Raw genomic sequence first — 18,589 nt, forward strand, 5'->3', positions numbered from 1 at the left:
TTGAACCCCATTTGTCAAATTTTCAGTTTCTTTCTTTTCTGATGATGTAGTTTGGCACAGATAATATTGGCTCCCTGAAAATCATGGCTTGTAGTTTGGGGCTCCAGCTTTGAATCCAGCGCTGTCCAAGTTTTCAGTCATTGTTACACAATGTTTCCATGGTTCCCAAGGAGACATACTTAGTTTAGGCTCATATGCAAACACATGACAAGAGAAGGGATGGAGTAATACTCTTTAGGGAACATAAATCATCCAAGTCTAAGAATATAGAACAGCCTGAAGGCCCATGTAGCCCAGCATTCCTGTTCTCACAGTGGTTATGCAGATACCGGTAAGAAACCTGTGTCTGATACCTAATTTGCAGTTTATAGGAGTTGAGCATAGTGAATACGACATATTGCCTTGAGGCAGCCTGGCATTTATCTTTATTGAATGTCAGCCAGCCAAGGTGTTGACCCACTGCTAGCTTTTGCATGGTTGACATGCCATACTTTCATTGCAGATAAATGGCATTGCACTAGATAATAAATCACTGACTGAATGTGAAGCTTTGCTGCGAAACTGCAGGGAATCACTTACGCTTTCATTGATGAAGGTGAGTGTTGAAGGAGTGGGAGGTAAAAGGGAGTAAAGGACACACCTTCCATTTTAAAACATGGGCTTACTTTCATCTACTGCGTAGCTGTTAAAAATACTGCCTAACAACCTGCAAATTATACCAGCAGGAAGAGGAGGGCAGAACATAACAAGATGCTTCAGTCTTAGCATTCTGCTTAGAGCATGTTCTTTTTTATTTCTCCACCTAGGTTTTTCCTCAGAGCTCAAGCTCATCTTGGAGTGGTCAAAACATATTTGAAAACCTCAAGGATTCAGAGAAAATATCAAACTGCAGGGTCCATGCATCGGAGGTGCAGGCTCAGAATAAAAGAAACTTAAAACACAACAGCTCAACACAAACAGACATTTTCAATCCAGACATAATGGACACCAAGAAGGACCAGAATGATCAGGAGAGCAACTTGTACTGTGATCTCAAACCATTCTCCAATACAGTTTTGCACACAGCCTCTCACCAGAGTGCAGTCCATGGGTGCCACAGTACCTCTGAACACAGCCTAGGCTCCTTTAGTCCAGATGTGTATGGGGAACCAAGCTATGGCATTGTTGGTCTGGACAGCAGGAGACTGCCTTTTGAGCCCACAGTAGCAGACTGCATGGTGATTGAGAGTGTGTTGGACAAAGGGCATGGTGAGAAGCACAGCGGTGGCACTTGGCCCAAGATAATGGTCAACATTTCGGCTGCAGAAACAGAAAAATTCTCTGTGTACAAGAAGCCAAAACAACGGAAGTCCATCTTTGATCCAGACACTTTCAAGAGGCCTCTTACTCCTCCTAAGATGGACTACCTGTCTCCCAGTCAGGTGTTGGGACATTCGCCCCAGCCCTCCAAAACGGAAGCCATTTCCACCCCTCCCACCCCTCCCAAGAGAAGTGATTCTATTAAGTTCAAACACAAACAGCAAGCAAGTTCCACCTCGGACTCCACCGCCATGACCGGCTCTCCACCATCCAGTCCTGCCACAGCTCAGCCTCCTGTGTCCATTGAACTCAAGCCAGACTGTGGTATTCATAAGGGGCGAGGTAGACCTTCTGGACATTATTACAGGGAAGAGGGGATCGACTCTGCACATTTGCCTTCAAGGAAATCCTATGAAGATGACATTGGTTTTCAAAGAATCGAAGAGCCCAAAATTAAAAGGCCAAGGCCCAAGTCTGCTCCTGCCTTGAGACATAAACTAACCCCTGTGCCTATTCCTAATCCACCTCATCAGGTAGATACCAGAACATGAAGTGTGGGTCCTGGCACATACTTTCCAAAGAGATTTATTTGTGTTGCGTACCTTTTCTGCATCAAGGCAAAGAGCAAAAGAAAAGGGTTAATTGGTTGTCCTACGTGTATGCTTAAGATCCCGGGAATTTGAAGTTGAAATGAAGTGGAACGTTTGTGGGGCAGTTCCACACGTGGTAGTTGCCTTTACTAGGAAGCAGAATCCCATAATGCAGGAGTGGCCCATTAGCAACCTGTAGTCAAGATCCAACCCCAAGGCAGTTTACATTTGAGCCCTTGGTTGAACTTCCAATTTGTAATCAAATTATGATAGATTAACTCACAGTTCCACTTGTAGGGTGGGATTCATCAAGCTGTAAAGAGAAGCTGTCCTCCATTTTGATATTACGTCTTGCATGTAAATATGAAATTGTATATGTTTGTCTGCATTGAACTTCTCCATAACCCTTCCCCTCTGCAGGGAGGTGGGACTGATTCGGATGGTCCGCCCCTGCCACTTAATGGATCCAAATGGTTTCCAGAGAGTGGTAGGGGATGTTTTATCCCATGTTGATGGCCTTTCAGCTGATTCCCTGGTGGCCCACTGGAATGCAGAGTTAACCAGGGTTATCAACTGTCTGGCTCCAAAGTGCTGTCTCCAATTGCATGGAGCCTGGACAGCCCCATGCTTTTCTCTGGAGCTGAGGGCAGTGAAACAATAGTTGAGACAGCTAGCGTGCCGGTGGTGGAAAACTCACTCTGATCTGACCGGACACAGGTTAGAGCTCAACGTCGAGTCTACCAAGTGGTGATAGCGACGGTGAAGAGGACCTTCTTCACTGCCTCTATTGCATCTACAGAAAACAGCAGAAGGAGACTCTTTCAGGTGGTTCACAATTTAACAGAACCACCTGTGCCACCGGTGCCCAGTAAGGACCCCAAGATCACCTGCAATGATTTTGCAAAAAATTGCTGCAAATAAAGTCGCTCAGATCTGAAAAGAGGTAGACTCCACCGTGGGAGCAGGGCTCGGGCGGGAGAGTGTTTGAGTCCTGTCTAATCAAGTTGCATGGGATCAGTTCCAATCTGTTCCCTCTGTGGATGTGGACAGGCTGCTTGGACGAGTGAAACCGACCATCTGTCTCTTTGATCCTTGCCCATCCTGGCTCCTAAAAGCTATGAGGGAGCCTTTCCAGACCTGCTGAAAGAGGCGGTTATTAAACCGCTTCTTTAAAAAAAATCTTTGGACCCGGCCAATATGGCCATCTATCGGCCAGTCTCAAATCTTCCATTCTCAAATCTTCCATTGGCAGCTAGGGACAAAGGTGAAAGCTGTTTCCTAGTTCTGCTGGATCTCTCAGCACCCTTTGATACCATCGACCACAACATCCTTCTGGACTGGCTAGAGGGGCTGAGAGCTGGGGGCACTGTTATACAGTGGTTCTGCTCCTTCCTCCTGGGCTGTGTTCAGAAAGTGGTATTGGGGGATGAGTGTTCCGACCCCTGGGCTCTCACTTGTGGGGTGCCTCAGGGTTCCGTCCTCTCTCCCATGCTTTTTAACATCTATATGAAGCTGCTGGGAAAGATCATCAGGGGGTTGGGGCTGGGTGTTTATCAGTTTGCAGATGATACCCAGCTCTACCTCTCTTTTAAATCAGAACCAGTGAAGGCGGTGAAGGTCCTGTGTGAGTGCCTGGAGGCAGTTGGAGGATGGATGGCGCTAACAGATTTAGGTTGAATCCTGACAAGACAGAAGTACTGTTTTGGGGGGACGGGGTGGGTGGGTGGGTATTGAAGGACTCCCAGGTCCTGAATGGGGTAACTGTGCCCCTGAAGGACCAAGTGCTCAGCCTGGGAGTCATTTTGGACTCACAGCTGTCCATGGAGGTGCAGGTCAATTCTGTGTCCAGGGCAGCTGTCTACCAGCTCCATCTGGTATGCAGGCTGAGACCCTACCTGCCCGCAAACTGTCATTAATGATCACTAACAGACTTACTATACCCATTAGCGAATCACCCCCCCCCCCCCAATTATATATAAGGGTCTGATGACTTCTGTTTCAGTATATCTGAAGAAGTGTGCATGCACACAAAAGCTTATACCTAAAACTATTCAGTTGGTCTCTAAGGTGCTACATTACATTTTTTAATTCTTTTGGAAGGATTCTTTTAACGATTTTATTAGATCATATAACTTTCTTGAAGACTTGATTCTTTTAAGGGAGTTTTTAAGTAGAGTCTTTTTAACTTCTCTTTTTAAAGAATTGTTTTAATTTATTTTGACTACAGCAGACCAACACGGCTACCTACTTGAATCTCAGGGAACTGTTAGATATCTTTTGTGCAGCAAAATATGCTGGGCTAGATGTTGGTCATTCCTGCCATGCTGGATACCAGAATAATGACTTTGAGTTGAAAATGTGTGTGATACTGAACTTTCCCCACAGGTACAAAAATATACTCCAGCAAGTGAAGAGCATCTTTCTCCTGAGCTGCAAGAATGGCCAGTGTATTCACCAAAACAGTCTGGTAGGCACAGCGATGGGTTTTTGCCTACCTCTTTATACCCTGGAAGTCTGTCTTCAGGTTAGTTACAACATAAGAACTGTGTTTTGATTTGAAATCTTGAATCCTTGGTAAGCAGAGGCGCTATCATTTATGCTGTTACGGGATGCATTTTTTCTTGTTGTTGAATGAACCTTCAGCACTTAATTAATGTATTGTTCCACAACCTATAGGTACGGTACCACGAAACATTGCACCATGTCCTGCAGTAACAGCTGTTATGAGAAATCCTGTTTACACTGCTTGGAGCCATAGAATTAACACCAGCAATTGCCCTTCTGTTGCCAGCCAATATTGTTATCAGCATCTGCATCCCAGGTATGTAAAAAAAAGGAAAAAGGAAAAAAAGAAGCTTGCTGGATCTGGCTGAAAGTCTAGCTGTTTTTCTGTTCTGCTTTCAGCAGTGTCCGAGCACAATTCAAAGTGTTGGTGCTGACCTTTAAAGCCCTAAACGGCCTCAGCCCAGTATACCTGAAGGAGCGTCTCCACCCCCAGCTAAGGTCCAGCTCCGAGGGCCTTCTGGCGGTTCCCTCACTGCAAGAAGTGAGGTTACAGGGAGCCAGGCATAGGGCCTTTTTGGTAGTGGTGCCCGCTCTGTGGAACGCCCTCCCATTATATGTCAAGGAAATAAACTATCTGGCTTTTAGAAGACATCTGAAGGCAACCCTGTATCGGGAAGTTTTTAATGTTCGATCTTTTATCGTGTTTTTATATTCTGTTGGGAGCCGCCCACAGTAGCTGGGGAAACCCAACCAAATAGACAGGGTATAAATAATAAATTACTATTATTATTATTATATCCAACCAGATGGTACATGAAGGCCACCATTTCGTTTCCATTTATTTCCCCACAAGCAAATCGGTGAATCGTCTCCATTCTGCTGTTGTGTTCTGATCACTTTCATATGTCAGGATTGTGTCTTAACCACACATATGTGGGTGATTGGTGATTCTGAACCAGTAACACACAGTTTTTCTATGTGTTGTAGTGCCCAACACCAGGGCCGTCTGAGTTTGGACCTGAGTCACAAGCACTCTAGTGAGTGTTCTGACAACTCACGCACAAGGTCATCGCATGGTTCAAATTCACTGCCTTCTAGCGCAAGACTTGGTAAGTGGCATTTCGGATTGGGCAATGCAGGCCATTTCTTTCCTTCCTAAGTTTGTGCAATTGAGGAAAAAATATTCAGCTTTCTCTCTAGCTGTTGCTGCAAGATTCAGACTCTGTTCTCTGTCTTTGGCCACTCAGAGACAGCCCATTAAAACTGCCAGGAATGCTGCTGCAGTGCTGTCATGCAGATTTCTAGAATTCTCCCAAGTCAGTTCATGTACCAGCCTCCTATGAGACACAGGAGTGAATCATTGGGTTTGTGCAGCCCTTGTAAGGACTGTGTCAGGCCCCATGCACTGCCCATGTCATATTACAAGCCCACTGCACATGATTCCTTGTCTGAGTGAGTTTACATCCTTGTCTAGAATTACAAAAGCTAGAACAGAGCAATGTCTCTTTAATTGTGCTTGAGGGAGTTGGCGATGACTTTCTTTGGTTTGTCCCAATTGCATTCTTCATACTGAGAAAGATGTGAGTTTCCATAGGCCCTTGCAGAATGAGTGGTATATGTTTGTAGCTAAAGACAGCAGTTTCTCAATAATACAGGGATGGGAAGGGTCCTGTTTTTAAGAACAAAAAGGCTATAAGGCAGGCATAGGCAAATTCAGCCCTCCAGATGGTTTGGGACTACAACTCGCATCATCCCTGACCATTGGTCCTGTTGGCTAGGGATGATGGGAGTTGTAGTCCCAAAACATCTGGAGGGCCAAGTTTGCCTATGCCTGTGTGCAGAACCCTTTCTTCAAATGTTTTTCTCCCAGCTGAGCACAGTTCCAATATCTGAGCTCAGCTGAGGAGGAAAGTATTTGGGAGAAGGATAACAGGGAGGGGACAATGGTGCCCCGTTCCTTACTCATACATTCCTTTTGGTTTTGTATTTTTTTTAAAAAAGATGTCCCCCATGTGACTGATACATCTCCATTTAACTACCAGAGGATGCAGTTAAGATTTTTCTCTGAAATAATAAAGCTTGTTCCAGAGGACCACTTTATATTGCTACAGCAGAAATCTTGCAGATCTCTTGTGGAATTCAGGGCCTAAAGGAGTTTATCTCCTCTTTCTTCTTAATCCTGACTCTCTTTCCTTTTTCCTTTAAAGTAGGTTCTTCCAGCAACTTGCAATATAGGACAGAACGAATAAAAATACCATGGACGCCAAGGTACCCGAGGTCCGTCATTGGCTCTGATAGGGGTAATTTATTTATTAATTTATATCATTTCTTTCTTGGGAATTACTGCATGAATGGAGAGTTCTGCGTTCCAGCTAGTAGATGTTTGTCAGTGTTTAGAGCAGGGAACCCTCCCACCTTTGGTGCCCCGCCCCCCCCCCCCCCCCAGGTCACATTTGGAAATCTAAGAAACTGGCATGGGTACCACAACATAGCCATTTTGTAGAAGAAAAATACAGTAATGGAATGAGAAAATCCTCCTCCCCGAAGCACCAGGCAAAACACCCATGCACGCCCCCTTCACAAATACAACACAGGAGCAAAGAGATACGACCCCCAAATTAAAAAAACAAAACAAACAAGACCCTGATTTATTTATTTTTTAATTGAGAGGGTTAGGAAGGGGGGCTCAAGGGGGAGTCTGAGGGTACCACGGTGAACGTTGGGCACTCCAAGTTTTGAGCAAGGACATGCCCCCATCCCATATTTCTAGTGCATGCATATTAAAAACATTCCCTCTACCCCCTCAACCTCTCAGTGTTAGTATGAAACCCCCCCAAAAAATTCATTAGAGCATTATTTTATTTTTAATTAATTTATTTGGTTTTTCAGATTATAATTTTACAGTCACATATCCAACATACAACATAGAAACAAGATTCCAGAGAATCTCCTGGACTTCCCTCCTCCCTTTTGTGGTTCCTATTGTTAATCGTTTCCTCCTGCATCTTTTATGATAATCCAAATCTTTTACCTCTCCATTGTGTCCAAAATTCACCTTTAAACTACAAGTGATATTCCAATCCTATTAACTGTTTACAATGGTATTTAAGATAAGCTATAAATTTTCCCCATTTCCCATCATATCCTAGTGGTGGTGGGGTAGTCTTTAAATAGTGCACATAATTTAACATTTAGGTGTTGTTCTTGTTGGAAGCCCACTATTAAAAACACTTGGAAGCCAATGTAAAGTAACGGTGTGACTTCCCCGATAACTTTTGCAACACATCCAACTGCCATGGCTGCTCCTGTGCTGTTCTATACAGGTTCACTGTCTCATTCCGAATGTAGCAGCCCCAGCCTGGTAACCCCACCGCAGTCACCGCTTAACCTGGAGACCTCATCCTTCGCCAGTAGCCAGTCGCAGAACTCGCTTTCCACCCTGCCCAGGATCTCGGTGAGCCCAGTATCTGTAGGGCAACGTCGAAAAGACAAGTAAGTTATTCTGTAAATGTCTTAGGTAGGGCTAGTTAAAATAGTGGTTAAATGTGTAAATGGGGGGGAAATAGCTAGAGAAAGGGGGGAAATGTGCCAAGAACAGAAACTGCAGCCTTCTAGACCAGTAGCCTTCAGCCCTTTCTCAAGCTGGGACTTGCCTTTGACCCCAATCTGCAAAATTTGACTGATTGTCCCTCACCCCATCCCAGTCCCTACTATCTATTCTACCTTTCTGCTCCTCTCTTCCATGTCCCCTGGCTGTCCTTGTGCCCACAAACTTTCTGCTTTGCATTCTTTTTTCTTAAAAAATGGAGAAAAGCGGCAAAGGTGTGGGTTGGACCCCTGGTGCAGCCCACATTAGGGTGGCCCAGTTGTTGAGGACCAATGTTCCAGAGAGCAGTCCCTCCCAGAAAAGTTACAGGTGCCAGGTCACATAGATGCCCCCCTTCTGGCAGCAAACACAACAAGGAATGCGTTAACAGCTTACGTGGGTTTGCTTCATGATTGCTCTTGAATTGATTGTTCCATTTTGGAGATTCTTTCACTTAACAGCACATGGCCAGTATGATGAGCCAAGGCATGCGCCTTAAATGGAAAGGAGAGAGAGAATTGCATGGGGAGGGGGAGGCAGCTGCTTCTGAATGAAGACATATGTGTGTGCGACCTTTAATTATTGCAGGGTTGAACAGCATGTGAAGAGGCTTCACTCTTGCGCTGTAGAAAAGAAGGACCGCGACCAGGGCATTCCTGACTTTATCGCGGTCAAAGGATAGGGTGACCAGTGATCCATGCGTAATCCATTGCAGATAAAACAATTTCTGGGTAGCGGAAGGGTGAAAAGCAGTAGTACAATCTGAACCGTGATGACACCCCTTTCTGTGACACATGAAACAGAAAGGTCTGGCAACTCTGCTCTGCCCCATCTTTTCTGCTTGAGGGATAAGTATGATAAGATGTTAGTGTTGTGCTGAGTATTTACCCCCCCCCCCAAAAAAAAATTCTGTACTTAAGGTTAAGCAGGTGCTATGTAAACTCATGGCAGTTTCACAGACTCCCAAAGGAGCTGACTGCATCTGAGCAAAGCTTTTCCAGGGAATATGAAAGATTCTTACAAAAAGATTCATGACAAAATTCGGAATCACAGAGACTCGCCTGTCATCACACTGAGCAAAGGCAGTGGTGTCCCTTTCTATGCATGACCAAATCTGTGAAGCTCCCGTTCAAAGCATTGAAAGGTGCATGGAGGGACAGAAGTAGCTTACAGATTGGTGGATTTTTGGAGCATATTCATTAATCTGTGAATGGGTTGGCTGGTGGTCTTCCCCAGCTCCCCAACCCCCCCAATAATATTGGAGGAAGGTGCCATATATACCAAGGGCTGGGTCGTACATGAGGCTAGAGCGCTTGGGGCTGCCAGTGGACTTTCATGCAGGCCAACTGACTGTAGCAGAGGCTTCTATCTCCAGTCATAAGAGTATTATTATTATTATTATTATTATTATTATTATTATTATTATTATTATTCACTACAGCCCTGTCTGCTACTCTCACAAAAACAATACTTTGGAAATAATGTTTATAAAGCACACCCCTCTTTTTTCATTTTGTTTTCCAAAAAAGCACCTATGCAAAGACTGTTTTGCCCAGAAACCAGGCCAGGTCTGGCTTCTCTGGCGTGGGCAGCTCATGCATGTGTTTAATAGAAATGTATCATGTACTCTATTCACTGTGTTTATTCTTCGTACAAGAGTACCCACAAGAGTACAAGTGCCTTAGAGTGGATAGCAAGAGTCTGTGGTTAATCTTGCACCTTGGGGAAAGGGGGGAATTGGAGTAAAAAGCCAAACAATTTTCTGGAAGCTGGGAGCTGTCACCCAACCACCCACTGAGCAGATACTTCCCTGTGCAAACAGCAAGATGGCTGAGAAAGCTGTGGCTTCCGTCCCTACCAATAGTGGAAGCTTAGCCCAGGGTTTTGCATGCCTGCAACTACCCAAAGTCAAGAGGTTGGGGGCCTTGGTGCCATATGCAGGTGAATGGTGCATGCATCGCAGCCACTAGGAGTTGTCAGTCAAAACAGTTGACACGAACCAGGGTTGAGCTGCGTTTGGTAGGAAATTGGTACCAAGGCTTGACTTGCACTTTTCATGGGGCTTGATTTCTGGTCTCAATTTAGTCTCTGTTGTTACTATCTCTCTTTCTAAGTGTTTCTTCTTCTCTTCCTTTCTGCACCCCTCTGCATCTTTCAGATATTTGTTCCGTAATAGGTCTTTTCTGAGAATCCCTGTGGCTCCTAGGCCAAGGTTCTGTTCACTAAGGAGTTTGAGGTTGGCTTGATATAAAGGTTGTCCTTCTCAAGCAGTATTTGCGCACCTTCCCTGTGCTATTTACATGTTTGGATAATTCCCCCCAAAGGAAAAATTGCATGGTAATTGCAATCCTACCATGCAAGCTGCCATTTTTAATGGCTTGACCATTTTTAATGGTTTGATTTTTTTACAGCTGCTTAATTTTCATTGACTAATGTTGTGTCCCCTGCATACAAATATTAAATATTGGTATTGTGCTTTCCTTGCTCTTGCCTTACCATGTTATATTTATGTTTGTTGCCTCTTAAGGATCTCACATTTCTTTGTAAATTGGCGTAAGGCTTCCTTCTAAAACATTTTCTAAAATGCATATTATATATGTTCGCTTACCTATATATAATATGGATAAAGGTGTGTTTTGTTTCAAACTCATCATTTAATTTCTACTTCTTGTGTTTTAATTTTCTTCCCTCCCTTTTTGTTCTTCTCTCTAAATGCATTTAAAATGTTCGTTTTAATTGATTTGGCCACCATACATTGCATGATGGTGTTAAGGCAATGCTGCTTCTTGCAGCATTTCTGTTTTTAAGGTGGTCTTCTGCTTTTAAGGGTTAGGGTGGGAATGAGTAGTGCATGTCTTTTGCGTAATTCGTTCCGTTTTGTTTGGGGTGTCCATGGTTTGATGGTTCCTCCTTCTCATTTCCTCCCAAAGGCCTTATATGGAAGAACCGCGGCATGTCAAAGTGCAGAAGGGCTCAGAGCCACTAGGAATCTCCATCGTATGTGGTGAAAATGGTGGGATCTTTGTCTCTAAAGTGACTGGTGGCAGCATCGCCCATCAGGCTGGCCTTGAATATGGTGACCAGTTACTGGAGGTAAAGGTTTTCTGACCTTTGTAAGCTGACCAATGCTGCTATTTTTACACCAGGGGCAGCTTGCTGCAAATGGTTTAGATGCCGGCATTTAGAAATTGCCAATTTTATTTGCGGATCAACTTGTTTTCATAAACAGAATGGATATCACAATGTACTTAGTGTGTTGCTATTTCTACAGTAGCCTGAAATTGCCACCTACAAACACAGGAAATGAGCCAATCTGGGGAAAACAGGGATTTGGGTCTGTATCGCCCATTGGAGGAGCAGCAACCTGCTCTGGGTCCCCAATGAGTATTCCTGCATGTTAACACACATTTAGAAATATGTGTTGCCACATTCACACATTGCACTTTTGAATTAAGCTGTAATGTGAGAATTCTAAAAGATGGGGTGGGAGCTTCCTTTGACTTACCCCCTTGCTAAGTTGTCTGCCATGTTTGCAATCAAATTTCACAACATTGCTCTCTTGGATGCCTAAAAGAAGAGCATGGGGGTCCCAGAAGAGCATGGATCAGAGGGAGTGCCCACAAGACTTGTGTTTCCACGCACCCTTGAATTTACTTAAAATTTAAAGGTTAATTAGTCTTTGGTATCCCACCAGCCTCAGAAAAATGTTAATCAAATTTGAAATGCATTTACTTCATTGTATGTGTGTTTAAAATGTTTCTTATGTAAAAAGCTGACTTTTTATTTAAAAAAAATACTATTTAGGAAAAGCTTTCTGTACTTAAGTAGGTCAGTAAGTTATCCATTTACAGATCAGTCAGGTCAAATTGTCAAGATTTTATGATGCCATTGATTTTTTCTTCAAAGTGGTAATTAAATAATATAGAATCAATAATGGCATTCCTATCCACCCTGACTTGAACTCCACAAATATCTTGCGCTACAGATCCAATAAATCGGGGCGGGGGATCAAATTTCAAAAAGCAATATGAAGTTAAATGGGGAAATCTATACTTATTTCATCAGCAGGAATGTGCTGCTGAATGCATGTGTCTTCCTCCTTCTCCTCCCACAGTTTAATGGAATAAATCTGCGGAATGCTACAGAACAGCAAGCACGGCTCATCATCGGACAGCAGTGTGACACCATAACTATTCTAGCACAATACAACCTACACATGTTCCAACTTGGCAATCACTCACGATCAAGGTAAGATTGGTTAGCCCTTATCCAGGATGACCTACGCCGTGTGAACTGATAGTTTTTGCTTTCTCGGATCAGGCATCTGGAGGCTGACAGATACCTGTAATTGTTAAGCTTCCTTAGTTGTGGTTTCCTATGATGTTTGAATTGAACCACAGTGAAATAGATATTCTCCCTGAGGACGACTGGTGGGAAGAGTGCATATTGTTTTCCATGTCAACAACCCCATGTTGAACCTCCTTATTGGGTGTCGAAACCAAGAGCCAATCACAACACTTGTCTGAAGCAGTGAAAGGGTGTGCGGGGGGATGGGATTCTTGACAGCAAATTTATGTTACACAGGAAATACATGTATTTTTAGGTACCTCTCACCTGTTTTGGAATCCAGTTCACAGGAGCAGATTCCATCCCACCAGCATCCAGTACATTTTACAGAGCTGCTGCCATCTACACCAACCAACCCTTCCTTGTCCAGGCTACTGCAGTTGTCCCTTGCTCACTCTGGGACCGGCTGCTTTTGTCTGCTGGGGGAGAACAGCTGATCCCAGAATAAGCAAGATGCCGGTCACTTCAGCTGCTAGCCAGGACCAGGATAGATCTATATTCTATAGGCAGCAGGGGCAGTCATCCTTAAGCTTTTGGAGGAGGGCGTGGATGAAAATCTAAGCACCCATTTAAATATCTAAATATCTGAAACTGTTTAGATATAATGCAGTTGATCAGCTTTTAATTTTTGTGGTATTCTTCTTTTTCCTTCTGCTAACTTGAGCTCCCGGCTAGAACCCGTGAGCAGCCATTCCACTCCACAAGGCAGCGGAGCTGCAACCCCTGACAGCCATTCCATAATTGATACTGTGAGTGAACAGGATGAAGGGACCATGACACCTCCATCCAAGCAGACCACCCCAACCACCAGTCCCCGCAATTCAATCAGGTAACCTGCTTCCTCATTTCACTTTATGAAGATTCTCTCTTTCTCTTTCTCTTTCTCTGCATCTTTGGGATTGGGCAGCTATTCTGTCTTCTAGACTTACTCAAGGGGAGTAGGGTTGAAAGCTGAGTGCCAAATTTGAAAGCAAGGGCTCCACTTCTACAAGGAGCTTGGTCCTCACATTGCCCTTCTCCGGGGCCAAGCAATTCAGCACGAGGGAGTGGGAGTTCCCAAGAGGAACACTGAATCTGGATCCATGGTGGCAGTGCTATTCTTCTAGAAAAACAGGTGCTGGAACTCACCATGAATGCCTCCCTTATTCTTTTATAATGGCAACAGTGCCCACCTGAGAGGTGCAGGTACTGAGTTCTGGCAAGTTCTGGCCGGGGGAAAAAGCCCTGAATGGAGGAAAGGAGTCGATTCCTTCCTGCCAAATAATGCCACAGATTGGGGCAGCTGGGACATCTTTGGGGCCTCTCTTGCTGAGAGCTGAGAGATAGCAAGGGAACAGGGGTTAAGGGCTGGCTGGAGCTGAGGGTTTGGAGGAGCAGGACCTGATGAGGATCAACTTGTCAAACAGGCCTTGGGTGTCTTCTCTTCTTCTCTTGCCATTGAAAGGAATTCTGTAGACACCAGCAAGAGGACACCTGAACCTAGAACAGTTACCATTAAGAAGTCCCAAGTGGAACTCGGAATCCAGATCTGTGGTGGAAACCTACATGGTATATTTGTGTCCGATGTAGAAGATGACAGCCCTGCCAAAGGACCTGATGGGCTGGTGCTTGGAGACATGATACTTGAGGTAAGCAGTAGATATAAAAGGAAGGTGGTTGGTGGTTCAAACTCTTGCAGAATCTGTGGATGCAAAAACACATCCATAGTTTCCCCCATGAAAGGAAAAGCAGCTTGGGTTTTTTGTTTTTAGTGGACAAAAAAGGTTAGCATGGAAAGGGGAAATCATCCCTTGTTTTCTTCCTCTTCTCATGCACCCACATGCCACCGCCACTCCAGCTGATCCTTCATTTTTGATTCCAGGATGCTGCTAGTGCTTTTGGAGAGGAAAAATAAAATACCATAAGGAAAAATAATCGTACAACTACATCTGATATGTAGTCTGGCCCTCAAAGATTCTAGTGTGATGAGGAAGGTTGAGATAAGCAGGAAATCTATTAGGTCTCAGTTGGAAAATGTACAAAATTTGAAGTGGAATGTCATCTGAGACCAGCAAGGATGCTTAAGATTCAAAGCAGTGATCCATAGATGAAATATGGCCTAGACATTCTCCAATGAATGACGTTTCTGAAAACTTGTGCTGCCCAGCTGTATTTTTGGACTGGGTTGCCATTTCCCCATTTTTCCATTAGCAAAGACGCTGGGTTCTTAATGCAATGTGAATGTATTTCCTTTCACCCTCTTTTGGCGTAGTCAGGCTCTCTAGTCCCACATAACATCCTTTACATTGTTTGGTTTGTTGGACATGTGCACCCGATTGGAGATTTCAAGTGTTTTTGTTTCTTCTCCTTCTCCCCCCCCCCCCCCCGCAGTATGGATCTGTTGACATGCGGAACAAAACAGCCGAAGAAGCTTATCTTGAAATGCTCAAGCCAGGTGAAAATGTTAGAATAAAAGCTCAGTACAGAATAGAAGAATTCAACAAGATCAAAGAGTTACCCGGAGACGGATTCTATGTCAGGTATGTAGAAGTTCAATCAGTAAACCAGGTGACTGTTCATCTGCAACAACTGTGGGCTAATTCACACAGATATGAGCATCTCTTGAACTTTCAGCACTTGATGGCTTGCGGATGAATTTGTAAATTGGCTGCGTTTTCAACGCAGTTCAAACATTGTGTTTGAACTGACTATAGGGAACAGGACCGCCCTGTCTCTAGTGACTTAATCTGCAATGGTTTATTTATACATAAAAGTTGTTACTTGATGCGAGCACGCATCCCACTTTTATGAATACAGCTCAAGAGCACGCCTACAAAATTGGCATCAAAAGTTCAGTCACAATAAGTCAAACTGTATTTATGGTGATTCCATACTTCCTTTTCAACGAATTTAATAATCTCCCCTTAATTACCTGAAGGATGGATATCCTATGATTAAGGAAGTGGGCCTTAGGCCCAGCACAGCCCTGTTAAGGATTCTTGAATGATTCCATAGCCTGTAAAATTGAATATTATTAATCTACCTCCCAGAGATTTGTGAAGATGACTAAGTATCAGAGAGAGCACTTCCTTAAAAAAAGAGAAAAAGATAAGTGAGCCAGCAGTTTTCTGGTTCAAAGCTTATCTCAGTCATGAACTCCTTGAATAGCTTTAAGTAATTTAGGCACACAATTAAATAACTATCCATTAAACTTTAATTAGTTTAATGTTAAGTAAACGTCCAGTGCGCTTCCAACGCCATAAGTCTTATCTCAGCAGAGAATTTCGTGCAGCGGTTGAAGAAGGCAGGAGAGTCAGTACCTTTCAATGAAGAATCCTGGAGCAAGCACTTTGGAACTCAAAAAAAAACTTTATTTACAAAAGAAAAACCCTGGCGATAAAGCACACATGCTTTTATCTCCAGCATAAAGAAAACTTTACTCTAAACTTAACTCATATTAGCAAACACGCCCATGGCCACAAACTGAGTCTGCCAGTCAGGTCAAGGGGCGGGGCGGAGAGAGAGAGAACACACGGGTGAACTGACTATTTATACAAACTAACTCACATTCCTGGATGCTTAATGACTTCCAGCTGCTCAGTGATTAGAACGACTTGTTACCTCTTAACCCTTTAGTACCAACAATAACATATATTTAATAATATAAACTCTTGAATAAACTAAAATTCCTAGCCTCTGTGCCCCACCAGGATTTGTGATATTTTGCTGGACTGCCTTTTAACAGATGGCTCTAATGTAAAGCACACGGGTAAAATAATAGAATTGTAGAATTGTGGAGTTGGAAGGGACCCTAAGGATCATATAGTCCAACCCCCTGCAATGCAGGAATATGCAGCTTTCTCAAATGGGGATTGAACCTGCAACCTTGATGTTATCAGCACCGTGCTCTAACCAGCTGAGCCATCCAGAGCTTGTATTATATGCCCTGAAGCACAATGATACAGTGGTGAAGCATAGCTCTAAATCCCTCTTGATGGGTTGGGTCTGGACTATGTTAGTTGAACTTGGGTCCTATTGAGATAAAATTAGTCTTGACTTACTCAGCTCCCATTGAAATCAATGGGAATTAAGTTCATCAAACTTAGTCTGAATCCATCCCATTAACAATATAAATATACACCCCCAGGTAGATAAAGGCTGTGGGCAATCGTGTCCGCATCAGCCCTGGAACTGGTCGCCTCCTACTTGGGATTCTTGAAATGGCTGTAGAGGGAGAAGTGGGAGCTTTAAGTTACTACTCTGTTGACCAGGCATGAGAAGAAGAAGTATTTATTTCTCCCAGGCCTTGCTATTCCACAGGCTCCTTGCTGCCTACCTATTGCAAGGACTGACATGCCCTCTCTGTCCTGAACCTGAGGACGCCTCTGGGGCTCAAGTATGCATAGTCCCAAGGAGCTCAACTCAGCAAAGTCCCAGCCTCAAATCAGGAGGTTCCTGGTTCACACCCTGGAGTCTCTGATATAAAGCATTGTTAAAATAAAAAGCGTAAATATGTACAATTTTTTTGGCAAAGGGTTTTTAAGGAGATAACTGAAATCACTGGGTTAAAGCTGGCTGAAAGTCCAGAGATAGCATTATTATCAATTTATGATGGGGTGGAAGGTTTGCAAGCTATGAAGGACTTGCTCACAAATTTATTGACAGCTGCACAAATTACTATGGCTAGGAATTAGAAGGGGCAAGCAGAATATAAAATGGAAGAATGGTATAAAGAGATGAGGGATATTGCTATTAATGATAAATTAACACGTGCCATTAAGGTAAGACAGGAAATATGCAGGAGAAATGATTTGAGGAGATATGGAGGGTGTTTGCAGAATTTGTACTGTTAAAATGGAAAGGGGTCAAACCATTGCAAGAGGTGCTGAAATTTTGGGAGGTTGGATAGTTACAATGGAATGGTCTCGGTGGTGGGGTGTACATTTTTATTCTTATTTATTTATGATTATTAGTTTGTCAAAAAGGGGGAAAAAGAAAATTTTAAAAAACAAATAAAATAAAATGGGTCTCTTTATCTCTCTCTTTTTGCAGGGCACTTTATGACCGGATGGCAGAAGTGGAGCAGGACTTGAGCTTCAAGAAGGATGACATTTTGTACGTCGATGACACTCTGCCGCAGGGGAACTTTGGCTGCTGGATGGCGTGGCAGCTGGATGAAAATGCCCAAAAGCTGGAAAGAGGACAGATTCCCAGCAAATACATGTAATTAAATCTCTGAGATACAAGTGGTGTTTGCCTCATTGCTAAAAGGAGGCAGTTACGATGAAGTATGAACGAAAGCCAAGTGTTTCGTTCTTCAAAGCTTTGTAGTTAATGCTGGAGGGGGTATTAAGTTTCCTAATAAAGTTACTTGAGAGAGGTGGCATGTTTTAATAACTCTCAATTAAAAGAAACTATTCCGTCAAGTCATTTTTAGTGCTACCGATGGTTGCCTACTTCCTAAAAATGGAAAGGACTTTGTTTTTGTGCTTTTATTCCGGGACAGCCTAAGTGGCTTCCCGTCATCATGCCACAGCACTTTTAGACAGGGATGGATGGCATCCATATTTAATTTTGGTCCATGGGTTGGAACATAAGAGAACACCACATTTTCCCCTTTAATCCACCAAATTAATGCTTGCTTTTTAATAAAGATCAAGGAGATTAAGATCAAGGGACAGAATTGGGCACTGCTGCCTCAGCTAAGATCCTGATGTCATGGTGTATATGCAGCCAATTGGTGGAGGGGGATGTCCCTCATTCTGGCTGCCAGCTTATACTTTTTTTGGTTTTCACTCACTCTCAGGTCTTTTACTTGATCATATCATTCTCTTTCTCCCTTTTTGCAATAGCATTTCACCAACCTTCTCACTTCATTTCCCTCCTTGGAAACTGTAGAAACCTTGTAGAAACCTTGGAACTGTAGAAACCTTGGAACTGTAGAATCATGGGGTTCTAGTGTGGCCATACCTGCTCTCCTCTTTTGTATGGGACTCTATTATTCTTACTATTTTTTAATTCTTCACTTTGTGCTTAAAGTTTCTATACCTACCCACTTAGATGACCACCACACACTGAACAGAAGCTCATTATTTGACTTAGGTTGGGCATCTGAGGTTGGGCTCATGGTTTGGCTTCCTCCAGACAAACCATGAGCAGGGAGTCTTAATTACAGCTCATGGTTTGTCTATAGTGAGACATGCCACAAGCCTAGGCTGGGTGCAGAGGCCACAGTCTTCACCCCAGGAATCCTCATGTTTGTTCGATTGTGGTAAGTCATGGC

At 43.6% G+C, this 18,589-nt stretch overlaps 1 protein-coding gene across 9 annotated transcripts in view; it reads left to right on the plus strand.

Annotated features, from left to right (window-relative positions):
* Positions 1-18,589, plus strand: part of DLG5 (discs large MAGUK scaffold protein 5) — a 139,642-nt gene that overhangs the window by 72,541 nt on the left and 48,512 nt on the right. For 5 of the 9 annotated variants that reach the window (XM_081007624.1, XM_081007617.1, XM_081007618.1 and 2 more), the window contains exons 15-28: positions 503-595; positions 807-1,832; positions 4,275-4,413; positions 4,566-4,710; positions 5,382-5,503; positions 6,602-6,694; positions 7,718-7,886; positions 10,139-10,216; positions 10,911-11,073; positions 12,095-12,228; positions 12,992-13,156; positions 13,772-13,955; positions 14,698-14,846; positions 17,359-17,529. In XM_081007624.1, coding sequence (XP_080863750.1) covers positions 503-595; positions 807-1,832; positions 4,275-4,413; positions 4,566-4,710; positions 5,382-5,503; positions 6,602-6,694; positions 7,718-7,886; positions 10,139-10,216; positions 10,911-11,073; positions 12,095-12,228; positions 12,992-13,156; positions 13,772-13,955; positions 14,698-14,846; positions 17,359-17,529 — 2,831 coding nt within the window. The remainder of the gene's footprint in view (positions 1-502; positions 596-806; positions 1,833-4,274; positions 4,414-4,565; positions 4,711-5,381; positions 5,504-6,601; positions 6,695-7,717; positions 7,887-10,138; positions 10,217-10,910; positions 11,074-12,094; positions 12,229-12,991; positions 13,157-13,771; positions 13,956-14,697; positions 14,847-17,358; positions 17,530-18,589) is intronic. The other 4 variants (XM_081007621.1, XM_081007622.1, XM_081007620.1 and 1 more) reach the window with 3 other exon arrangements.

The sequence above is a fragment of the Podarcis pityusensis genome, assembly GCF_964106645.2.
Source record: "Podarcis pityusensis genome assembly, chromosome: 5".
Classification (NCBI taxonomy): Eukaryota; Metazoa; Chordata; class Lepidosauria; order Squamata; family Lacertidae; genus Podarcis; species Podarcis pityusensis.